The following is a 19042-nucleotide window of genomic DNA, read 5'->3' on the forward strand; positions in this document are numbered from 1 at the left end:
ATAATATTCCATATGAGCCAAACCCCAGGAAAAGCTTCTCTTCCCATAAAGACTTGGTCAATTTGCTCTTTCTTCTCTGAAAAAATGCCTCTGTGATTTCTTTTGTTTCCCTTTGGGCTTTGCAGCTAGAAATTGCAGTATTAATGTTACTGATCGCCCACATTCCTAGGGCAGACCTCCCGGCACATTTATTAGGTGTAGTCTCCCCACCCCTGGCCTGGGCTCATATTCTAATTTACATCATCTCGGCCCTGGGTGGATACATTTTGGTTCTTGTTCACCATGCATGGCATGTGTTTCTGTAACAAATTGCTGCAAATCCTGGCAGAATGAAGAAACCTTACATGAATATGGCTACCATTTTTGAGAATCCGCAATGCACCAAGCACGACAAGATGCTTTGGGTACATTATGTTCAATCCTCATAAACCCCTACCAGTGAGTTATAGGAATCATCACCTTGTAGATAATGAGACTGAGGACCAGAGAAGTAGAGAACGTGTTCAAAATCAAACAGCCGTTTGGTGATAGGATTCCAACATGAGTCTGTCTGACATCAAAGCCCAAATTTGTTATCACTATTAAATAATAATAAGTAATATGATTTGTTTAAATCATCTAATTAAACCAATGTTCATTTTAGAGCATTTTACATATTTTTCTGTCAATAATCCTACAAAGCATGTAGGGTGGATGTATTTAATTTCCCTATTGAAGTGCTGAGAGAATAAGTGACTGTCACAGAATTGCTGAGTCAGGAAATGAAGATGAGTTTCTGGCCTGGACCAGACGTCCTGGACTACCCCCGTGGGGTCCTTGGGTTTTGTAAAAATACCTCCTTGGCTCTACACTGTCGGATTCCATCTTACCTGTGCAGTTCCCTGTGCAAGATTTCTTTAGGAAAAAGTAAAATTCCACTGCTTTGATACCCTTTAAGCCACTGCCCTAGCCCACCAGAACACGGATGTCACATCCCTGACAACTCACCAATCATCTTGAGCCTTCCGACTCTATCCATGAGCAGGGCAGAAATGATGTTCCCAGGCAAGACAGACAGACTGCCAAGGAAGCTGACGAGGTAAATCAAGAAGTCGTTATCTTGCTCAAAGTCCATGTGGCAGCCCTCCTTCTGCTCCAGAAATGTGACGTTGATAAAGCGACAGTTGATGAACTTGTGCTCGTAGAGGTCTGGGGAGAGAAGAAAACCTTTAGTTCATGTAAAGTGGAGGGGGTTGGGGAGACTCAGGGCAGAGGCAGGGACGAAGTTATGCCCTTTCCAGAGCCAGGCTGCACCGGCTTCTGGCAGTCAGACAGTCTCAAAGTCAAGGTGACATGTGGCCACGTATAGATGAAGCCAGAAACCTCTAAAAATGTAACGTCCTGTTCATGTTCCTATTAGCAAGAGGAAATGAAATGAACATTCCTTGAGGGGCGTGTTTAAGTATAACATCCCTCAAGCCAGATAACAGTCCTGCTTGTATCAATGAGGTGACACTGAGGGCCACAGTGGCTGGGCCCCTCCTCCAAAGCTACCCAGCTTATAGAAAGTAGAAGACAAGAGAATTGAGTCCAGATTGAGATAATTACTCCAGAGCCCATGCAGAAACCCAAACATTCTTCAAAATAAAAGCCATTTATTCAGTGGTTGCAAGGGCGGGACAGGGGAGAGATGACTAGGTAGAACACGGAGGATTTTTAGGGCAGTAAAAATACTCTGTATGATATTAAGATGATGGATACATGTCATTACACAGCTGTGCACGCCCATAGACTGGACAACACCAAGAATGAGCCCTGAGGTAAACTATGGACTCCGAGCAATCATGATGTGTGAATGTAGGTTCATCAATTGGAACAAATGTACCAGTCTGGTGGGGGATGTTGATAATGCTGAGACTATGTGTCGGGGCTGGGGGGGGGGGGGGGGGGGGTAGGGGGATATGGAAATCTCTGTACCTTTCTTCTAACTTTGTTGGAAACCTAAAACTTCTCTTAAAAATAAATTCTAAAAAAAATAAAAAACACTTGCTTGGGAACCAGTTCCCGTATCTTGTCACATCTTCTAACACCACCTGTCCTAGCTGAAAGGTCACTAAAGAGGCTCTCAGGGAACCTGGGTTTGGGGATCTGGTTCTGCTGCTGACCCTCTTTAACCTCCCTGGGCTGGCTATAAACTTAGAGGTGTACACCTGATTATCTCCATGGCTTCCCAGCTCTGTTTCATGACTACAAGTGTTTGCAAAAATCCCCATGTCAAGAGTATGCAAACAAAGAAGCATCATTAAAACTTGAAAGAAGAAAACGAAAGCTATGCCAGGTTTTAATGACAAGTAGTCAATGCACAGAACTCATCATTATTTTTTAAGTTCAGGCTAAAGAATAAAATTAGGAAGGTCAATCCCATAATGGATTATTTAGAGACTGAGGCATGTTCGGACAGCAGATATTGAACCCTTTGAGGCTGACATCACGGAGGAAGAAGCTGTTCCTGCATAAACCATCCTTTGGTGCTGATGTCAGGGAGAAAGCCCTGATATGGGCATAATGCAAGGAGTTCAACAGAAAGATCACAGACTTTAGAGCCAAACCATTAAGCAATAAATCCGGGCTCCTCCAACTGGCTAGCTCTGGCCTTGGGCAAGCTGCTTAAGCCTCTGTTCCCTTAGCTATAAGACGGGGATAATAGTACATTTCTCACTTGAAACGGTGTAGGTAAAGCCTCTGGTAAAGCTCAGTTAGTTTCCTTTTATCCCAACTCTGTTTGGCATTAATTTATGATGAGAATTGTAAAAGTAACAAGCAGTGGTGGAATTCTGTAATTTTTTTTTAACTATGGAAGTCTGAAATGGTGTGATTTTAAAATATTCTGTCATCTCACTTCATGCACAAGGCTTGAGAAGATGCAATTTTCCCTTTTCATTCATTATCGTGAGAACATGAACCTTGAATTTTACAAGTTTCAAATTAGGCACGGTCTTCAAGAACTCACTCTGTGCATAAAATGCAGCCCTCCTGGAATGCTGCGTTTTATCTGTGTCATACTTTGTTCCTACCGAAGACCATTCAGATCAGTCTTGTTGAGATCAGAACACCCGCCCAGAACTTGTGTTTCCATTTTACATGCGATAAAACTGAGATGCAGATAAATTAAATGCCTTGGTAAAGAGTGTTCAACTAATTCATGCCATATCTGAGGCTAGAACCCATTTATCTATCCTAAGGCTCAGCACTTACTTCTGTGAGTACTTTCTTGTTCCTAAAGGGTATGACTGAGTAGTTTTGTTCCCAGCCAAGACTAGTCCCCCTTTGTCACCGTCTACCCACACTGTCCACGTTCTTACCTGTGTTATAAAAGATGGTTGACTCAATGGTGCAATTTTTGAAATAGGTATCAGTAGACGTAACATCTTCGAAATAGCACTCATCAAACAACGTGTCCTCAAAGAGTACATGTTTAAAGTACATCTTTGTGAACCTGTGGGAAAGACATTAGCCCCTCAGTGATTCATCCAGGAAAAAAAGAAACTTGAGACCCAAAAGGAAAATACGGACAGGCAGAAAAAGGAGAATTGCACACCAAAAGCTGTTGCAATGTTATTTTCAACCTAGACTAGTTCCTTATTTCTTGGCTGTGGGTTTATAAATAGAGAAGGGCCTCAGGCCTGTGGAAGCTGGTGCCTACTCCAGGTACATATGGGGTTCTATGCATCAGCCTGGTGGTTCCCAAATGCAGGTCCATGGACCTTCTGCATGAGAATCCTAGAAATGTGAAACAGTGTGAAGTGGGAATATTGATAACATCTCACTTTATGAGCTTTAAAAACATGCATGTCCCTCGCTTGGTCTTAGCAATGGAAGTGTGAGGACCCAAGAATATTCATTTTTAAAATTATCTAAACAAAAATGTGGGGAAATCAGCACTGTCATTCACACTGTTGGTAAAATGTAATTGATGCAGTCTCATTCGAGAGCAATTTTGCACAATTTAAAATGCACAAGCCCTTTGACCTGGGAATATCACTTTTAAGAATTTATCCTACATATACTTGCTCATGTGTTCAAACACACAACGTTCATTGATCTTCACTGCAACATATAACAGCAAAGGATTACTAAGATAGATAGATACATTACAATACAATGGAATACCACATGGCATTATAATAATTAGGTAGATCTATATGTCTTAATATGGAACAATCTTCAAGATATATCATTAACAGAAAAAATTAAATGCAATACTGTGTTTATAGCATGTAACCACTTGTGTGAGAAAGGATATGGTACATATGCCTCCATATGCATAGGATATACCTGCAGATTTACACAAGAAACTGGTAGATTGGTTGGCCCTGGGGAAGTGCAGCGGGCGCTAGGAATGAGAGAAACTAAATTTTTCCTTTATACTAAGTGAATACATTACTTTTTCACTTAAAAATAAAACAGTTAATAAGGGATAAAGCACCCAGATGATTATGAGGTGTAGCCACATTTGGGAGCTGTTGCACTGCTCCAAATCCTGCATAAACTTAATAGGAAAGAATAACTCTACGTTAAAAAAACATATACTGATGGGGCTGGCCCCATGCTGTAGCAGTTAAGTTCATGCACTCCGCTTCAGCAGCCTGGGGTTCCCCAGTTGGGATCCCGGGTGCGGACCTACATACCACATGTCAAGCCATGCTGTGGCAGGCGTCCCACATATAAAGTAGAGGGAGATGGGCATAGATGTTAGCTCAGGGCCACTCTTCTCAGCAAAAAGAGGAGGACTGGTGGCAGATGTTAGTTCAGGGTTAATCTTCCTCAAAGCAACAACAACAATAACATATACCTATACATATTAACCTCATTCTCTATTGCTAACATTTACCAAGGTTGTTCAAACTTTTAAGCTAAAAACCTTTCGATATGTCTTCATTTGTGAAGAATTACAACCCATTCATTCATTCAGCTGTCTATTCATTTATTTACATATTCAGTCTTCAGCAAACACTTACTGAGCTTGGCCCCAGATGCTATGAGTATACAAAGGAAAGACGTGGTCCCTGCCTTAAAGCCTAATAAAAGAAGAAAATAAAAAGCAAACAGATAACTATAATACCGCAGGAATCAGCATGATAGAGGTAACATGGGGTGCTGAGGGTCATTGTTCCTCTCCAGGGCCACCAGATAACTCAGGCCATGACCATATATGAGGGCTAGAGCCCCTTACCCTTCATGCAATATTGTGTTCTGCTCAGAACCCTAACCTAGAGCCACCTATCATTAGCTTCTGCAAAAAAAACCTCCAACTCAACAAGAAGGGCTGGGCAGGAGCTTCTCAAAGAGAGCTCTCCAGACCACTCACATCAGAAGAAAATGGAAGGTTATTACAAAAGACGTAGTTTCCTACATTCCAACCCAGACCTCTTGAACTGTAATCACCAGAAGCAGACGCCAGATTATTATGCATTTAAAAATGTGAGAGTCATTGGTCTAGAAAGCCAAATTATTTTGAATAATTTTTCTTAAGGTCAAATTTGCTACAGACTTTTAAACAGGAGCCTCCAAATCTATCACTGCATTCTTCAGATTTTCTTGGGAAAACTAATTGGCAAGGCTTTTGTTACAGAAAGATGCCTCTGATTTCAAAATTAATGTAATTTGTGTGCTGGATGTGTTTACTCAAGAAAGCTACGTCTGCACACTGTCTCAGGTCTCTGCCTTTCTTAATATATCCTTCTCTTTAATATAGTAATAGGCTGCTGATGTGGCCTTCAGTGATATTTGAATGTTCTGCCAAGGGTGGGTGAGAAAGCACAGCCATAAATCATAATGGGCCTGACGCAAGCAGACCTTAAAATGTATCTCCAAGTGAGTTATAAAAAGCCAAAGTTATAAAGGAAGAGATAAAAGGGGAAAGGGCCAACGCATATTTTATGAGTCTTTATATAAATCATCTCTTCTGATCTTTAATTTATATACTGAACTGGCTCGAGAGTCTTCATTCAGGAGAGTTCAAAGGCTGAAAGAAAAGTTAGCAAAAGTAGCTTGTGGAACTTTTCCTTCAAGGAAACAGAAGCCATTGGCAAACCAGAGTCTACGGCAGAATTATTATTGCAAACATTTTATTTCAGTTACCCTCAGGCCCAATGCTTAGTCCACCAAATGATCTAAACTGCGCCAAAAGTCATACCTATGTAGTTGTAGGGGAGGAAGACATTTCCTCTACCTTCTCTGGGTTCGTCTGGCCAGAGAACGAATTAAATTCACATGAGACAAAATAGCAGGAGAAAATTGAACAAAACTTTATAACATGTATACATGGGAGAGGGTCAGGCAAGCTGAGTAACTCGCCAAAATGGCTGAAGCCCCTACTTAAATATCATATCCAGCCAAAAGACAAAGGAGGATGTTGGGGGCAGGGGGAGTCAGTTATAGGTGGTCACCAGAAACAGGAATAAGATTACTATGCAGATTCAAGTCCCTGCATTCCGCACAGACAGGAGTCTCCAGAGATAAGGCCATCCACCCGGCCCCCTGGCAGAGAGGGAGATATCTTTACAGATGGTGATTTCCTTTACAATGTAAATGTCTCTTAAAAAGGGTAAGTAAATTCTACTTTTCAGTTGCTTTCCTGTCTGCAAAGTAACCAGCGTCAAATAATCATCATGCCAAAGAGACATATCTTGGGGTGGCCAATTCCAGGCCCCCACATAGTCATCATGTTTTAGATTTGATGGCATCACCCTCAAGAAACTCAGTCTAATTAAAGAGAGAAACAAGAAAACTGACAATTAAAATTTAGTGTGATAATTATCGAGATAGAGGTGTCCTATGAAATCACTTCAAAGGGGGCACTTGTGATCAGTTGGGAAAAGCATCAGGGGAGTTACGCTGAAGGACAAATGAAAGTTATCTAAGCAAAGATGTGAAGGACGTGCACAAAAAGACCGCGAAGGGTTCTACTGTGCTGTATATAGGGTCGCTAGGAGTAGGAATCAACTCAACGGGCACCAACAATATACACAGAGACCACATCCAGACAAATTAAGGACCTAAATGTGAAAAGTAAACTTTAAACCTTAGGGGAAGAAAAACTGAAAATGACTTTATGACCTTGAACACAAAGGATGTCTCAAATAAGAGCCAAAAGACACAAGCTTTAAAGGAAAGGTGCTAAATTTGGCATTAAGATATAAAATATCTACACAAGAAAGGACTCCATAAGCAAAGTAAGAAAACAAGTCACAAACTGTCAGAGCCAAGTGGAGCCCTAGGAGACACGACTACTAAATGTGATGAGGTAACCTGGACGGGATCCTGGAACAGAAAAAACATCAGGTAAAAACTGAGGAAATCTGAACAAAGTAGAGACTTTTTAGTGAATGATAATGGATTGATATTGGTTTATTAATTGTAACAAATGTGCCATAGATAATATAAGATGTTATAATAGGGACAATTAGGTGTGGAGTATACGGAAACTTTCTGCACCATCTTTGCAATTTTTCTGTGAATCTAAAATGTCCTAAAATTAAAAGTCTATTAAAAGAAAAACAGAAAATTTTCAAACACACAATTGACAATTACTTTCTACACATAATTTACAAGAATTCATGTCCTATAAACTGAATGTTTGTGCCCTCCAAACTTCATATGTTGAAACATAATCCTCAGTGTGATGGTGTTTGAAGGTGGGGCCTTCGGGAGGAGATTAGGTCCTGAAGGTAGAGCCCTCATGAATGGGATTAGTGCCCTTAAAAGGGAGTCACAGAGAGCTCCCTCCTCCATGTCTCCAGGTGAAGACACAGTGAGAAGACAGACGCCTATCAAACAGGAAGTAGGCCCTCACCAGATACCAAATCTGCCTGCACCTTGATCTTGGACTTCCAGCCTCCAGAATTGGGAGAAATACATTTCTGTTGTTTATAAGCTGCCTAGTCTGTGGCATTTTGTTATAGCAGCCTGAATGGACAGAGACATCATACAAATTAGTATGAAAATGATAATCCAATGAATAAAATAAACAAAGCCCATGAACAGATACAGAAAAGGAAACCTGAATAGCCAATAAACATAGGAAAAGATACTCCATCTCACTAGGACTGGAAAATGCAAATCCAAGTATGATGAGAGACCATTCACACTCATCCATCTCACAATACCAAGTTTTAGCCCAGTTGTAGAGAAGTAGGCACACTCATCCTGCTACTGGAGTGTAATTAGTGCACACCCTTCAGAGAACAACTTGGCACAACACACTGAAGTTTAAGATGCTCACCTCCTCCCACCTAGCAATTCCACTTCCAGGTATAAGGGCTAGAAAAAGTTGTCCATAAGAACACTTATTGCAGCATTATGTGGAATAGCAAAAAAAGGAGAATGATTTATATGTCTATCCAAAGGAGATCAGACAAACACGTTATGGAATGCTCATATCATGAAATTCAAGTTAATGAAATTGAATGATGTAGCTATGCTAACCAACACAAAGAATTCTCAAAATCATAATTTTATACCAAAAACAAGTTGCAAAATTTATACTATAGTAATTAAACATTTGCCTATATAACATAGCATGATATTTATCTAAAATTTAAACCATGCAGAAGAGTATTGTACAATGTTTATAGACATATAAATATATGGGAAAAGTATAAAAACACGTGAATGTAAAACGCCAAATTTCTGACAATGGTGATCATTACCCCTTGGGAGGGACAGTAATCTCATCAAGAAGGGTAACAGAGTGAGTAACGCTTAATCTACAGTAAAATCTGAAGTAAACATAGTATAGTTTATTATTTGATAAAGCTAGGTGTGAATAGGGTTGTTTGTATTATTCTCTATTCTCTACGTATTTGGTATATTTCACAATCGAATAAAAAGGGAAAGAAAGGAGACAAAACAATCGTTATTTGAAGATGATAGCCTTCTATAACAATAACAAAGGGAAACTGTTGGAACTACTAAAAGAGCTCAGTTAGATACAAAATACACATCCAGAAATCAATAGGGTTTCTATTTATTTGCAATAACCTGTGGAAATGTTTGATGGGGGAAAAGCAATTCCCATTTTCAGTAGCCAATAAAATTATAAAACATCCAGGAAGGGTCTCAGCAAGAACTATGCAGGGCCTATATTCAATTACAAAATTTTACTGAGATGTTTTATTAACTCTGAGGCATTATACACATTATATATCAATACGATCACTTTCAGATGTGGAATTGGAGGCGTAGACAGGTCAGAGATGGCTCAGCTAGTTACTGATGGATCAAGGCCAAGGCTTGGACCCAGTCACTCAATCCATGGCTGCTTCCTGAAATCCAGAAGCCAGAAGGTACACTGACACATTTCCCACCATTGGCATCCTCATGGAGTTTTACTGTCCTGAAACAGGCCCACAGCAGCTGCAGAAAATTCTCATTTATGCCCCAGTAAAAGGAGCCTTCAACAGCGTGGGTAACATTTCAGTGTGACACGTGAAATCAACCTTCTTCTCTTTTCTAGATGTGTATTTGCTTTCTTTCCCTCTCTGCTCTTCCCACTCCCTACTATACTACACAGCTCATTTTAGAGTTAAATCTGGGCAGTCTCATTTTCATCCCAAGCTATTCAACTCTGAGCTTCAAGAAGAACTCATGAGAGCTTTTCTCCTATTTTTCACTGGCCAATTGTCCTATGTGAAGACTACTCTTTCCCATTTGAGGTTCCAGCCATGAGCAGAACACAGCATCAACTCCCCTTTCAGTTGTGCGGAAAACACAAGATTATGACATTACTTCCTGGGTCATGACCCCTCACAAACAGGAATCAGGCACATCTCCCGGATGTCCAGGGAGTTTTAAATCAGATAATCTGAACAGTGTCAAGATAGCAGCATAGGCAGACTCTGAGTTCACCTCCTCCCATGGACACAACAAATTTACAGCTACTCTTGGAATAGTTACCCCTGAGAGAGAACTGAAAACTGGATAAAAAGAACCCACACAACAAGGGATGGCGCTGGCTGACGTGGAAGAGGTAGAAATTCCTTTCTGGAGAGAAAAAGGCCATCTTCAAGCTGTGGTGCTTCATGGATGACCCAGAGCAATCCTAAGGTATGCAGCCTTCCCTGCATGAGGGGCAGACCTGCATTGATGGAGTGTGTGGGGTCTCTGCAGTGGGGTGGCTGGGTCCACTTCAGTGGGTCGGGGTGCATGCATGGGGCAGGACTACGTTGACGGGGTGTGTGGCCCTGTGGGCAGTGGGGCTTGTCAGCCACAGAAGAGCTGTTCCTCTCAAACAGCCACATGGGGGATTGGCCCCACCTTCCAAAGCCTGAAACAATTGGGTTCTCCCATGCCTGGGGCTGGCCCCACTCAGCTGCAATCCTGAGAGAGCTGACAACAGCCTTGCAGGCCAGAGGCCTACAGCAATTGTAAGCTCCTGAACATAGCAACTAGCCACACTGAGGGCCTACTCACTTAACAGAAAAATTGCAAAAGAAATTTCCCATTAGACCTTGCAGCCAACTGTGCTGGTGCTCCCCACACCCAAAAAAGTGACTGAAGGGTCCATAGCAACCAAAAGCAGCTGAACATTACAACCAGCCAGCCAGGGGGACTAGCCTAGACTCCCCAGGACCTGTAGCAAGAGCAACCCTGCCACAACAGAAGTAAACATGTAGCCCACACAGTGGTCGCTCCTGGAACATTTGGAACTGGTGATGAGAGGGAAGCACACTGCCGGGCCTCATAAGGCATCTCATACATAAGGCCACCTCTCCAAAATCAGGAGATGTAGCTGATCTACCTAATACATAGATATAAGCACAGAGATAGAGGCAAAATGAGGAGACAAAGGAATACATTCCAAGTAAAGGAACAGGACAAAACCCAGAAAAAGAACTAAGCGAAACACAGATAGACAATCTACCTGACAAAGAGAAGAAACTAAGAGTCATAAGAATGCTCACTGATCTTGGGAGAAGAATGGGTGAACTCAGTGAGAACTTTAACAAAGAATTGGAACATACAAAAAAGAACCAATCAAAAATGAAGAATATGATACAGGAAATGAAAAATTCACTAGAGGGACTCAAAAGCAGAGTAGATGATACAGAAGAAGAGATCAGTGAGCTGGACAAAAGACTAGAGGAAATCATCCAAGCTGAAAAGATAAAAGAAAAAAGAATTAAAAAGAACAAGGACTGCCTAAGGGAGCTCTGGGACAACAACAAGTGCACTAACATCCATATTATATGTGTCCCAGAAGGAGAAGAGAGAGACAAAGGGGCAGAGAATCTACTTGAAGAAATAATAGCTGAAAACTTTCCTAACCTTAGGAAGGAAACAGATGTCCAGGTACAGGAAGTACAGAGAACACCAAAAAGGTCCACACCAAGACATATTATAATTAAAATGTCAAGAATTAAAGATAAAGAAAGAATCCTAAAAGCTGCAAGAGGAAGGCAAGAAGTTACAAATAAAGGAAACCCCATAAGGCTATCAGCTGACTTCTCAGCAGAAACCTTACATGATAGAAGGAAGAGGCATGATATACCTAAAGTGCTGAAAGGAAAAAAACCTACAGCCAAGAATTCTCTGTGGACCGGCTCAGTGGCGCAGTGATTAAGTTTGCATGTTCCACTTCTCGGCAGCCCTGGATTCGCCAGTTCGGATCCTGGGCACAGACATGGCACTGCTTGGCAAAAGCATACTCTGTCCAGTAAGCTCATCATTCAGAATGGAAGGAGATAAAAGAGTTTTCCAGACAAGCAAAAACTAAAGGGGTTTATCACCAAGAAACCAGCCTACAAGAAATGCTAAAGGGAATTATTTAAGTGGAACAGGAAAGCTCACAAATAGGAATAAGAAAATTATCCAAAAAAAAAAGCAATAAAATCACTGGTAAAGGCATATATACAGTAAAGGTAGCAGTTTAACAACCTATAAGCTAATATGAAGGTCAAATGACAAAAGTACTAAAATTATCTATTTCCATGATAAGAGGGTATTGGAAAAGCCACAAATATGTGGAGATAACACAAAATGCTACTGAACAACAATTGGGTCAATGAAGAAATCATAGGAGAAATTAAAAAAATACCTTGAGACAAAAGAAAATGAAAATATGACATGCCAAAATTTATGGGATACAGCAAAAGTGGTCCTAAGAGAGAAGTTTATAGCACAACAGGCCTACCTCAACAAACAAGAAAAATCTCAAATAAACAATCTAACAGTGCACCTAAAGGATCTAGGAAAAGAACAATAAACAAAGCCCCAAATCAATAGAAGGAAGGAAATAATAAAAATCAGAACAGAAATAAATGAAAGAGACTAAAACAAAATACAAAAAAAATCAATGAAATAAAGAGCTAGTTCTTTGAAAAGATAAACAAAATTGACAAACCTTTAATTAGACTCACCAAGAAAAAAAGAAAGAAGGTTCAAATAAATAAAATCAGAAATGAAAGAGGAGAAATTACAACAGACACTTCAAAAACCGAAAAGATTACTAAAAGCTATACACCAACAAATTGGATAATCTAGAAGAAATGGATAAAGGTTTACAATCATACAACCTTCCAAAACTGAATCAAGAAGAAATAGAGAATTTGAATAGAACAATCACCAGGAGGGAGATCGAAACAGTAATCAAAAACCTCCCAAAAAATAAGAGTCTAGGACCAGATGGCTTACCTGCTGAATTCTACCAAACATTCAAAGAAGACTTAATACCTATCCTTCTCAAACTCTTCCAAAAAACTGAAGAGGAGGGGAAGCTTCCTAACTCATTCTACAAGGCCAACATCACCCGGACACCAAAACCTGACAAGGACAACACAGAAAAAGAAAATAAAAGGCCAATATCCCCAATAAACATCAATGCAAAAATCCTCAACAAAATACTAGCGAATGGAATACAGCAATACATTAAAAAGAGCATAGATCATGATCAGTGGGATTTATTCCAGGGATGCAGGGATGGTTCAATATCGGCAAATCAATCAACGTGATACACCACGTTAGCAAAATAAAAAATAAAAATCACATGATCATCTCAATAGATGCAGAGAAAGCATTTGACAAGATACAGCACCCATTTGTGATAAAAATTCTGAATAAAATGGTTATGGAAGGAAAGTACCTCAACATAATAAAGGCCATATATGACAAACCCAGAGCTAATATCATTCTCAATGCAGAAAAACTGAAAGCTATCCCTCTAAGAACAAGAACCAGACAAGGATGCCCACTGTCACCACTCTTATTTAACGTAGTATTGGAAGTCCTAGCTAGAGCAATCAGGCAAGAAAAGGAAATAAAAGGGATCCACATTGGAAAGGAAGAAGTGAAACTGTCACTATTTGCAAATGACATAATTTTATAATAGAAAACCCTAAAGACTCCACCAAAAAGCTTTTAGAAATAATAAAGGAATACTGTAAAGTTGCAGGATACAAAATCAACATACAAAAATCAGTTGTGTTTCTGTACACTAACAACAAAGTAGCAGAAACAGAAATTAAGAATACAATCCCATTTACAATTGCAACAAAAAAATAAAATATCCAGGAATAAAAGTAACCAAAGAAGTGAAAGACCTGTACGCTGAAAACTGTAACACATTGTTGAAAGAAATTGAGGAAGACAAAGAAATGGAAAGATATTCCATGCTCTTGGATTGGAAGAATTAACACAAAATGTCCGCACTTCCTAAAGAAATCTACAGATTCAATGCAATCTCTATCAAAGTTCCAACGACATTTTTCACAGAAATAGAACAAGGAATCCTAAAATTTATATGGAACAACAAAAGATCCTGAATAGCCAAAGGATTCATGAGAAAAAAAAACAAAGCTGGAGGTATCATACTCCCTGATTTCAAAATATACTGCAAAGTCATAGTAACCAAAACAGCATGGCACTGGCATAAAAACAGACACACAGATCAGTGGAACAGAATCGAGAACCCAGAAATAAACCTACACATCTATGAACAGCCAATTTTCAACAAGAGAGCCAAGAACGTACAATGGAGAAAGGAGAGTCTCCTCAATAAACGGTGTTGGGAAAACTGGACAGCCACACGCAAAAGAATGAAAGTAGACCACTATCTTACACCATACGCAAAAATTAACTCAAAATGGATTAAAGACTTGAACGTAAGGCCTGAAACCATGAAACTTCTAGAAGAAAATATAGGCAGTACGCTCTTAGGCAGCAGTCTTAGCAGCATATTTTCAAGTACCGTATCTGACCCGGCAAGGGAAACAACACATAAAATAAACAAATGGGACTATGTCAAACTAAAAAGCTTCTGCACAGCAAAGGAAACCATCAGCGAAACAAAAAGACAAGCTAACAATTGGGAGAAGCTATTTGCCCACCATATATCTGAGACAGGGTTAATATGCAAAATATACATAGAATTCATACATCTCAACAACAAAAAAACTAATAATCCAATAGAAAAATGGGCAAAAGATCTGAACAGACTTTTCTCCAAAGAAGATATACAGATGGCCAACAGGCACATGAAAAATACTCAACATCATTAACTATCAGGGAAATGCAAATCAAAACTACGAGATATCACCTCACGCTCATCAGAATGGTATAATTAATAAGACAGGAAACAAGTGTTGGCGAGGATATGGAGAAAAAGGAACCCCCATACACTGCTGGTGGGAGTGCAAACTGGTGCAGCCGCTATGGAAAACATTATGGACATTCCTCAAACAATTAAGAATAGAACTACCATACAATCCAGCTATTCCACTGCTGGGTATTTATTCAAAGAACATGAAAACATGAATACGTAAAGATATACACAGCTCTATGTTCATCACAGCATTATACACAATAGCCAAGGTTTGGAAGCAACCTCGGTGCCCATCAAAGGAGGAATGGATAAAGATGTGGTATATGTACACAATGGAACACTACTCAGCCATAAGAAATGATGAAATCTGGCCATTTGTGACAACATGGATGGACCTAGAGGGTATTATGTTAAGCGAAATAAGTCAGAAGGAGAAAGTCAAATACCATATGATCTCACTCATAAATAGAAGATAAAAACAAAAGCAAACAAATGCACAGAGACAGAGAGTGGACTGGTGGTTACCAGGTGGGAAAGGGGGTGGGATGATGGCAAAAGGGGTAATTAGGCACATGTGTGTGGTGAAGGATGGTAATTAGTCATTGGGTGGTGAACATGATGTAATCTACACAGAAATCAAAATATAATGAGGTACACCCAAAATTAGTATAATATTATAAACCATGAAGTAAAAAAAAATTAAATTAATAAACAAAAAGAAAATCAATCAATCAGATAATCCCCTTCCCCATCCTAACCCTCACAGTAATGAGCCCTGCCAAGCACACATTTCTTCTCAAGTGGAGAGGGTAAGTTAATTAATTAGTTTACACATGCTCTAGGATGAAAAGCTATCCTGTTTTTAATTAATAGTAAGGAAAACCTGGCCTGATATTTTGGCTCAGGGTTTAAAACATGGACTTTTTCTATTGCCTTTCTTGCATTTTCTAAAAACTCAGGAGTTCTGAAGCAAACGCAGTGTAAGAGCCACGTGATCCCCTAAGATGCACCAGGTGGCTGCGGACGGTGCTCGGGGAGCAGGCCAAAACTAATCTGCGTACTTTTGTTTCTTCTTGGGGCGAAAGGGATGGGTTGTACAGAAGGATGAAGTTTAGCTGTCAAGAGGATGCCCTTTAATGACAAAGCCCGTGGGGGAAGTCTGAAGCCCTGTTTACACAAAAGTCATTTTCCCCCGTGTGTGACAGTCAATAAAGTAAACAGTTTCCATCTACATTTTAAATCAGCGAAGTGTGGATAAAGTTAAAGGATGAATACTGGTACGAACAGGAGAAACGCCACAACCAACTAAAGAACAGTAGCCTCTCCAAAGAGGCTTGGGGTTTTCAAAGATGAGGTGTTTTCTAGCTCATGACCAGCAGATGGCAGCATAACTCAAGGAAAGAGACCAGATTTGTCCACTCAGCTCAGTTTCAAAGGTTCCTAATCTTCCAAGGAGAAAAACACTCTTTTTATTCAATTTGCCGGGGGCGGGCAATTATGGGCTTCAAGTGACAGTGGTTGTACTTTTAGTATTCGTTGGTTAGAAAACATACATATGACAAGTTAAAATCAATTCATTGTAACTTTTAAAGGAATTTGTATTTTAATATCACACAAAAACACCCACACACAGTTGAAACATAGAAACACGGTAGAACATGTGTGCATGCAGGATATTTACATCCACTCCCAGACAATCCTCAGCATGTGTCTGCATTCCCAGACCCTTGTCAATAACTCCACAGTCCCCTGGGGTCCTGGGTCCGCAAGATGGGACCACAGATTTCACAAACGCTTGCTTCCTCCTTGCTGTACCCAGCACCTTGCTGACAGCTTCAGAAGGCTGAGAAAAGTGAAAAGAACAGAGTGGACCAAAAGTTCCCATTTTCTGCTTAGCTAAGTCTTAGAGCTCCTAAACCAGCCTGTCATAAATCACAAGGGCTCTGGCATTGCAATTAACTTTTTAATGCAGAAAACATCATGTAAAACAGGGCCTCTTGGAGTGGAGATTTTCCCAGTGAGATGATATTAGTAGTTGTCAAGGTTACAGGATTGGAGCCCGAATGCCTGGTTGGGAGAGAGACATTTCTATTTATGTTGGCTGTGTGGTCTTGGGCAAGTGACTCCACCTCTCTGTTTCCCCATCTGTAAGAGATAAAAAGCATATTTCTCCCCTCCTGAAGGTTTTGTGAGGATTAAATGAAATAATCTATGTAAGGCATTAAGGCAGTGCCAGGCACATAGAAATGCTGGATAATGTGAGCTACCGCAGTTAGCATTATTGGCATTACTATCATTATTATTACTAATATCACAATAGAGTATCACAGAACATTGGGAACTTCCTAAATGAGGCACCTTTTAGTGAATTCATCTCTGCAGGGAATGGTGTCATAGCATGAGTATCATCTAGCCATCCACAATGACCCTTAGATTTCAACATTTCCAAAGCATTCTAATAAAGCAAGGGCACCATTTCTTCCTTGGCGATGCCAACACAAGATTCCTTGAGTCATACTGAAGAGCCCTAGAGTGAGTGAGAAATGCTGGGGCTATTGCCACCCACTGCCACTGGCTTTGGAGCCGCCATCCCTGCAGTGACCACTCTCAGCAGATCACAGTGACTCTGAAGTGTCTCTGCAGAGGGCGTGTGCATGCGTGGGTGTATGTATTTGTGACTCAGCTTCTGCATTGAAAAATAGCATCTGAAAATCCGAATTCCATGTCCACTGACACTTGACACTAACCTTCTTTTCCAAAGGTCTCCTATTTGTAGAAATAATATTCCTCCTTTCCTTTCACGCTTTCTCATCCTAAATAACAGTGAACGTTTGCTAAGGTCTGGCCTGGAAGAGCCGTATGGACTAGACCACAGAAGGCATCCTCCTTGGACTTCACTCAGACACACACTCCTTCCCCAAGTGACTAACAGTCATGGGCTGGACCACTCCACTTGGTCATGTGGGTGGGTGTGGGGAGGGGAGGTAGACCATGAGCTGGAGGAGAGAATTCATGGTGTTAATTTTTGTACAGAGGTGGTAAATATGGGGCAGTTTCTATCACTGACACTGAACTATCTGGGCCATGGTATTTCTGGTGCCACCATGCAGCCTGAACCGATGAGCTTGCTAAGTACGATTCAAGAAGGGCAACAGCAGAGAAATAAAAGCTCAGCTTAGTGAATAATGTGGCCTGGGGTAAACTTTAATGTCCTGCCCTGACCCATTTGGGGGGCTGCAGAAAGCAGCCTCAAAGAGGCATTCTTCAACCCTAGTGGGCTGGACCGTGTGTCTCATTTGTCTCAAGAAGAGAAAGAGGGGAAGTCAAACAGATTCAGGAAGCAGCCCGCAAAGATGTAGGCAGGACTTTTCTAAAACTCCACTTATCTTTCCCTAAAGGACAACGACACTCTTGATGATGCTGGGCCATGCTAACCAACCCATGGAGGTAATATTAGGTGAAAGACTAACATAGATAGTACCCTGTTGGCCTTAGCCTGGAGAAGCTTCTAGAATCAAAGCAAAAGCTCAACAACCAGGTCATGGGTTGCTGCAGGGACCTCAGCAGTTAGAGCTCTGTGCCTTCTCTCCAGGCAAGCACCATAAGGGCCACAGCTCTCTTTACATCTCCATCGAAGGTGCAAGATCTCCGGAAAGCTGGTCTGACTGATTCTCCTCAGTCAAATGTCTCCATCCTTCAATGCATCAGCTACAGCCAGGAGATTAGGGAGGACTGGGAGCCAGCACAATACAGACAGAGCCACATGACAGAATTGTCATGTCTCTGGCAGCCAGAATAACTTGTGATACTGCAACAGCCTTGGAGCGTCCCCGCCATATTGAATTCCTATCTTTCCAATGGCTCTCTCCCAAGAACAGTGCCCAGGACTGTCACCCCGATCTGGGGAAAGCCCGCATCTCTCACTTACTTGTCATTCACAAGTTTCCCATGTTGGTGAATCTGATTTTCCATCGTGAAGTTGATTGTGGCACCGTACACATGCTCACCAAAAAATACCTTCATTTTGGACTTGTATTCTTCATCTTGAAAATACCGGATCATATCAGGGAACCAAACTGTCAGTCCATAGTAGCTGTAACAGAAAAGTCAGAATATTCGAGCAGCAACACACTTTATTCTACGATCAGAGTCTACATTCTTGACTTGATGTAGATCAAGCTCCTTTGAACTGTATTAGTATGGTTCATTATTAGAAAATCTAATAATATAACTAATCATATTAATAGATCTGCGGAAAAAAGTCATGACATCTCCACAGAGCTGAAAAGGCATTGGATAAAAAAAAATTCATTCCTGATAAAAATACCCAAAGATGGGGAATTGATGGACACTTCCTTAACATGTAAGAAAATACATATCTCAGCTCAAAAGGCAGAATCCTATCTAAAAGGGAAACACTAAAGACATTCCCACTAAAATCCAGAATGAGACCAGATACCCATT

At 40.6% G+C, this 19042-nt stretch overlaps 1 protein-coding gene across 1 annotated transcript in view; it reads right to left on the minus strand.

Annotated features, from left to right (window-relative positions):
* Positions 1-19042, minus strand: part of SV2B (synaptic vesicle glycoprotein 2B) — a 187983-nt gene that overhangs the window by 8731 nt on the left and 160210 nt on the right. Inside the window, exons 9-11 of the mRNA XM_046654086.1 lie at positions 18507-18671; positions 3342-3475; positions 988-1188 (exon numbers count right to left, since the gene is read on the minus strand). Coding sequence (XP_046510042.1) covers positions 988-1188; positions 3342-3475; positions 18507-18671 — 500 coding nt within the window. The remainder of the gene's footprint in view (positions 1-987; positions 1189-3341; positions 3476-18506; positions 18672-19042) is intronic.

Source organism: Equus quagga, chromosome 2 (assembly GCF_021613505.1).
Source record: "Equus quagga isolate Etosha38 chromosome 2, UCLA_HA_Equagga_1.0, whole genome shotgun sequence".
Lineage (NCBI taxonomy): Eukaryota > Metazoa > Chordata > Mammalia > Perissodactyla > Equidae > Equus > Equus quagga.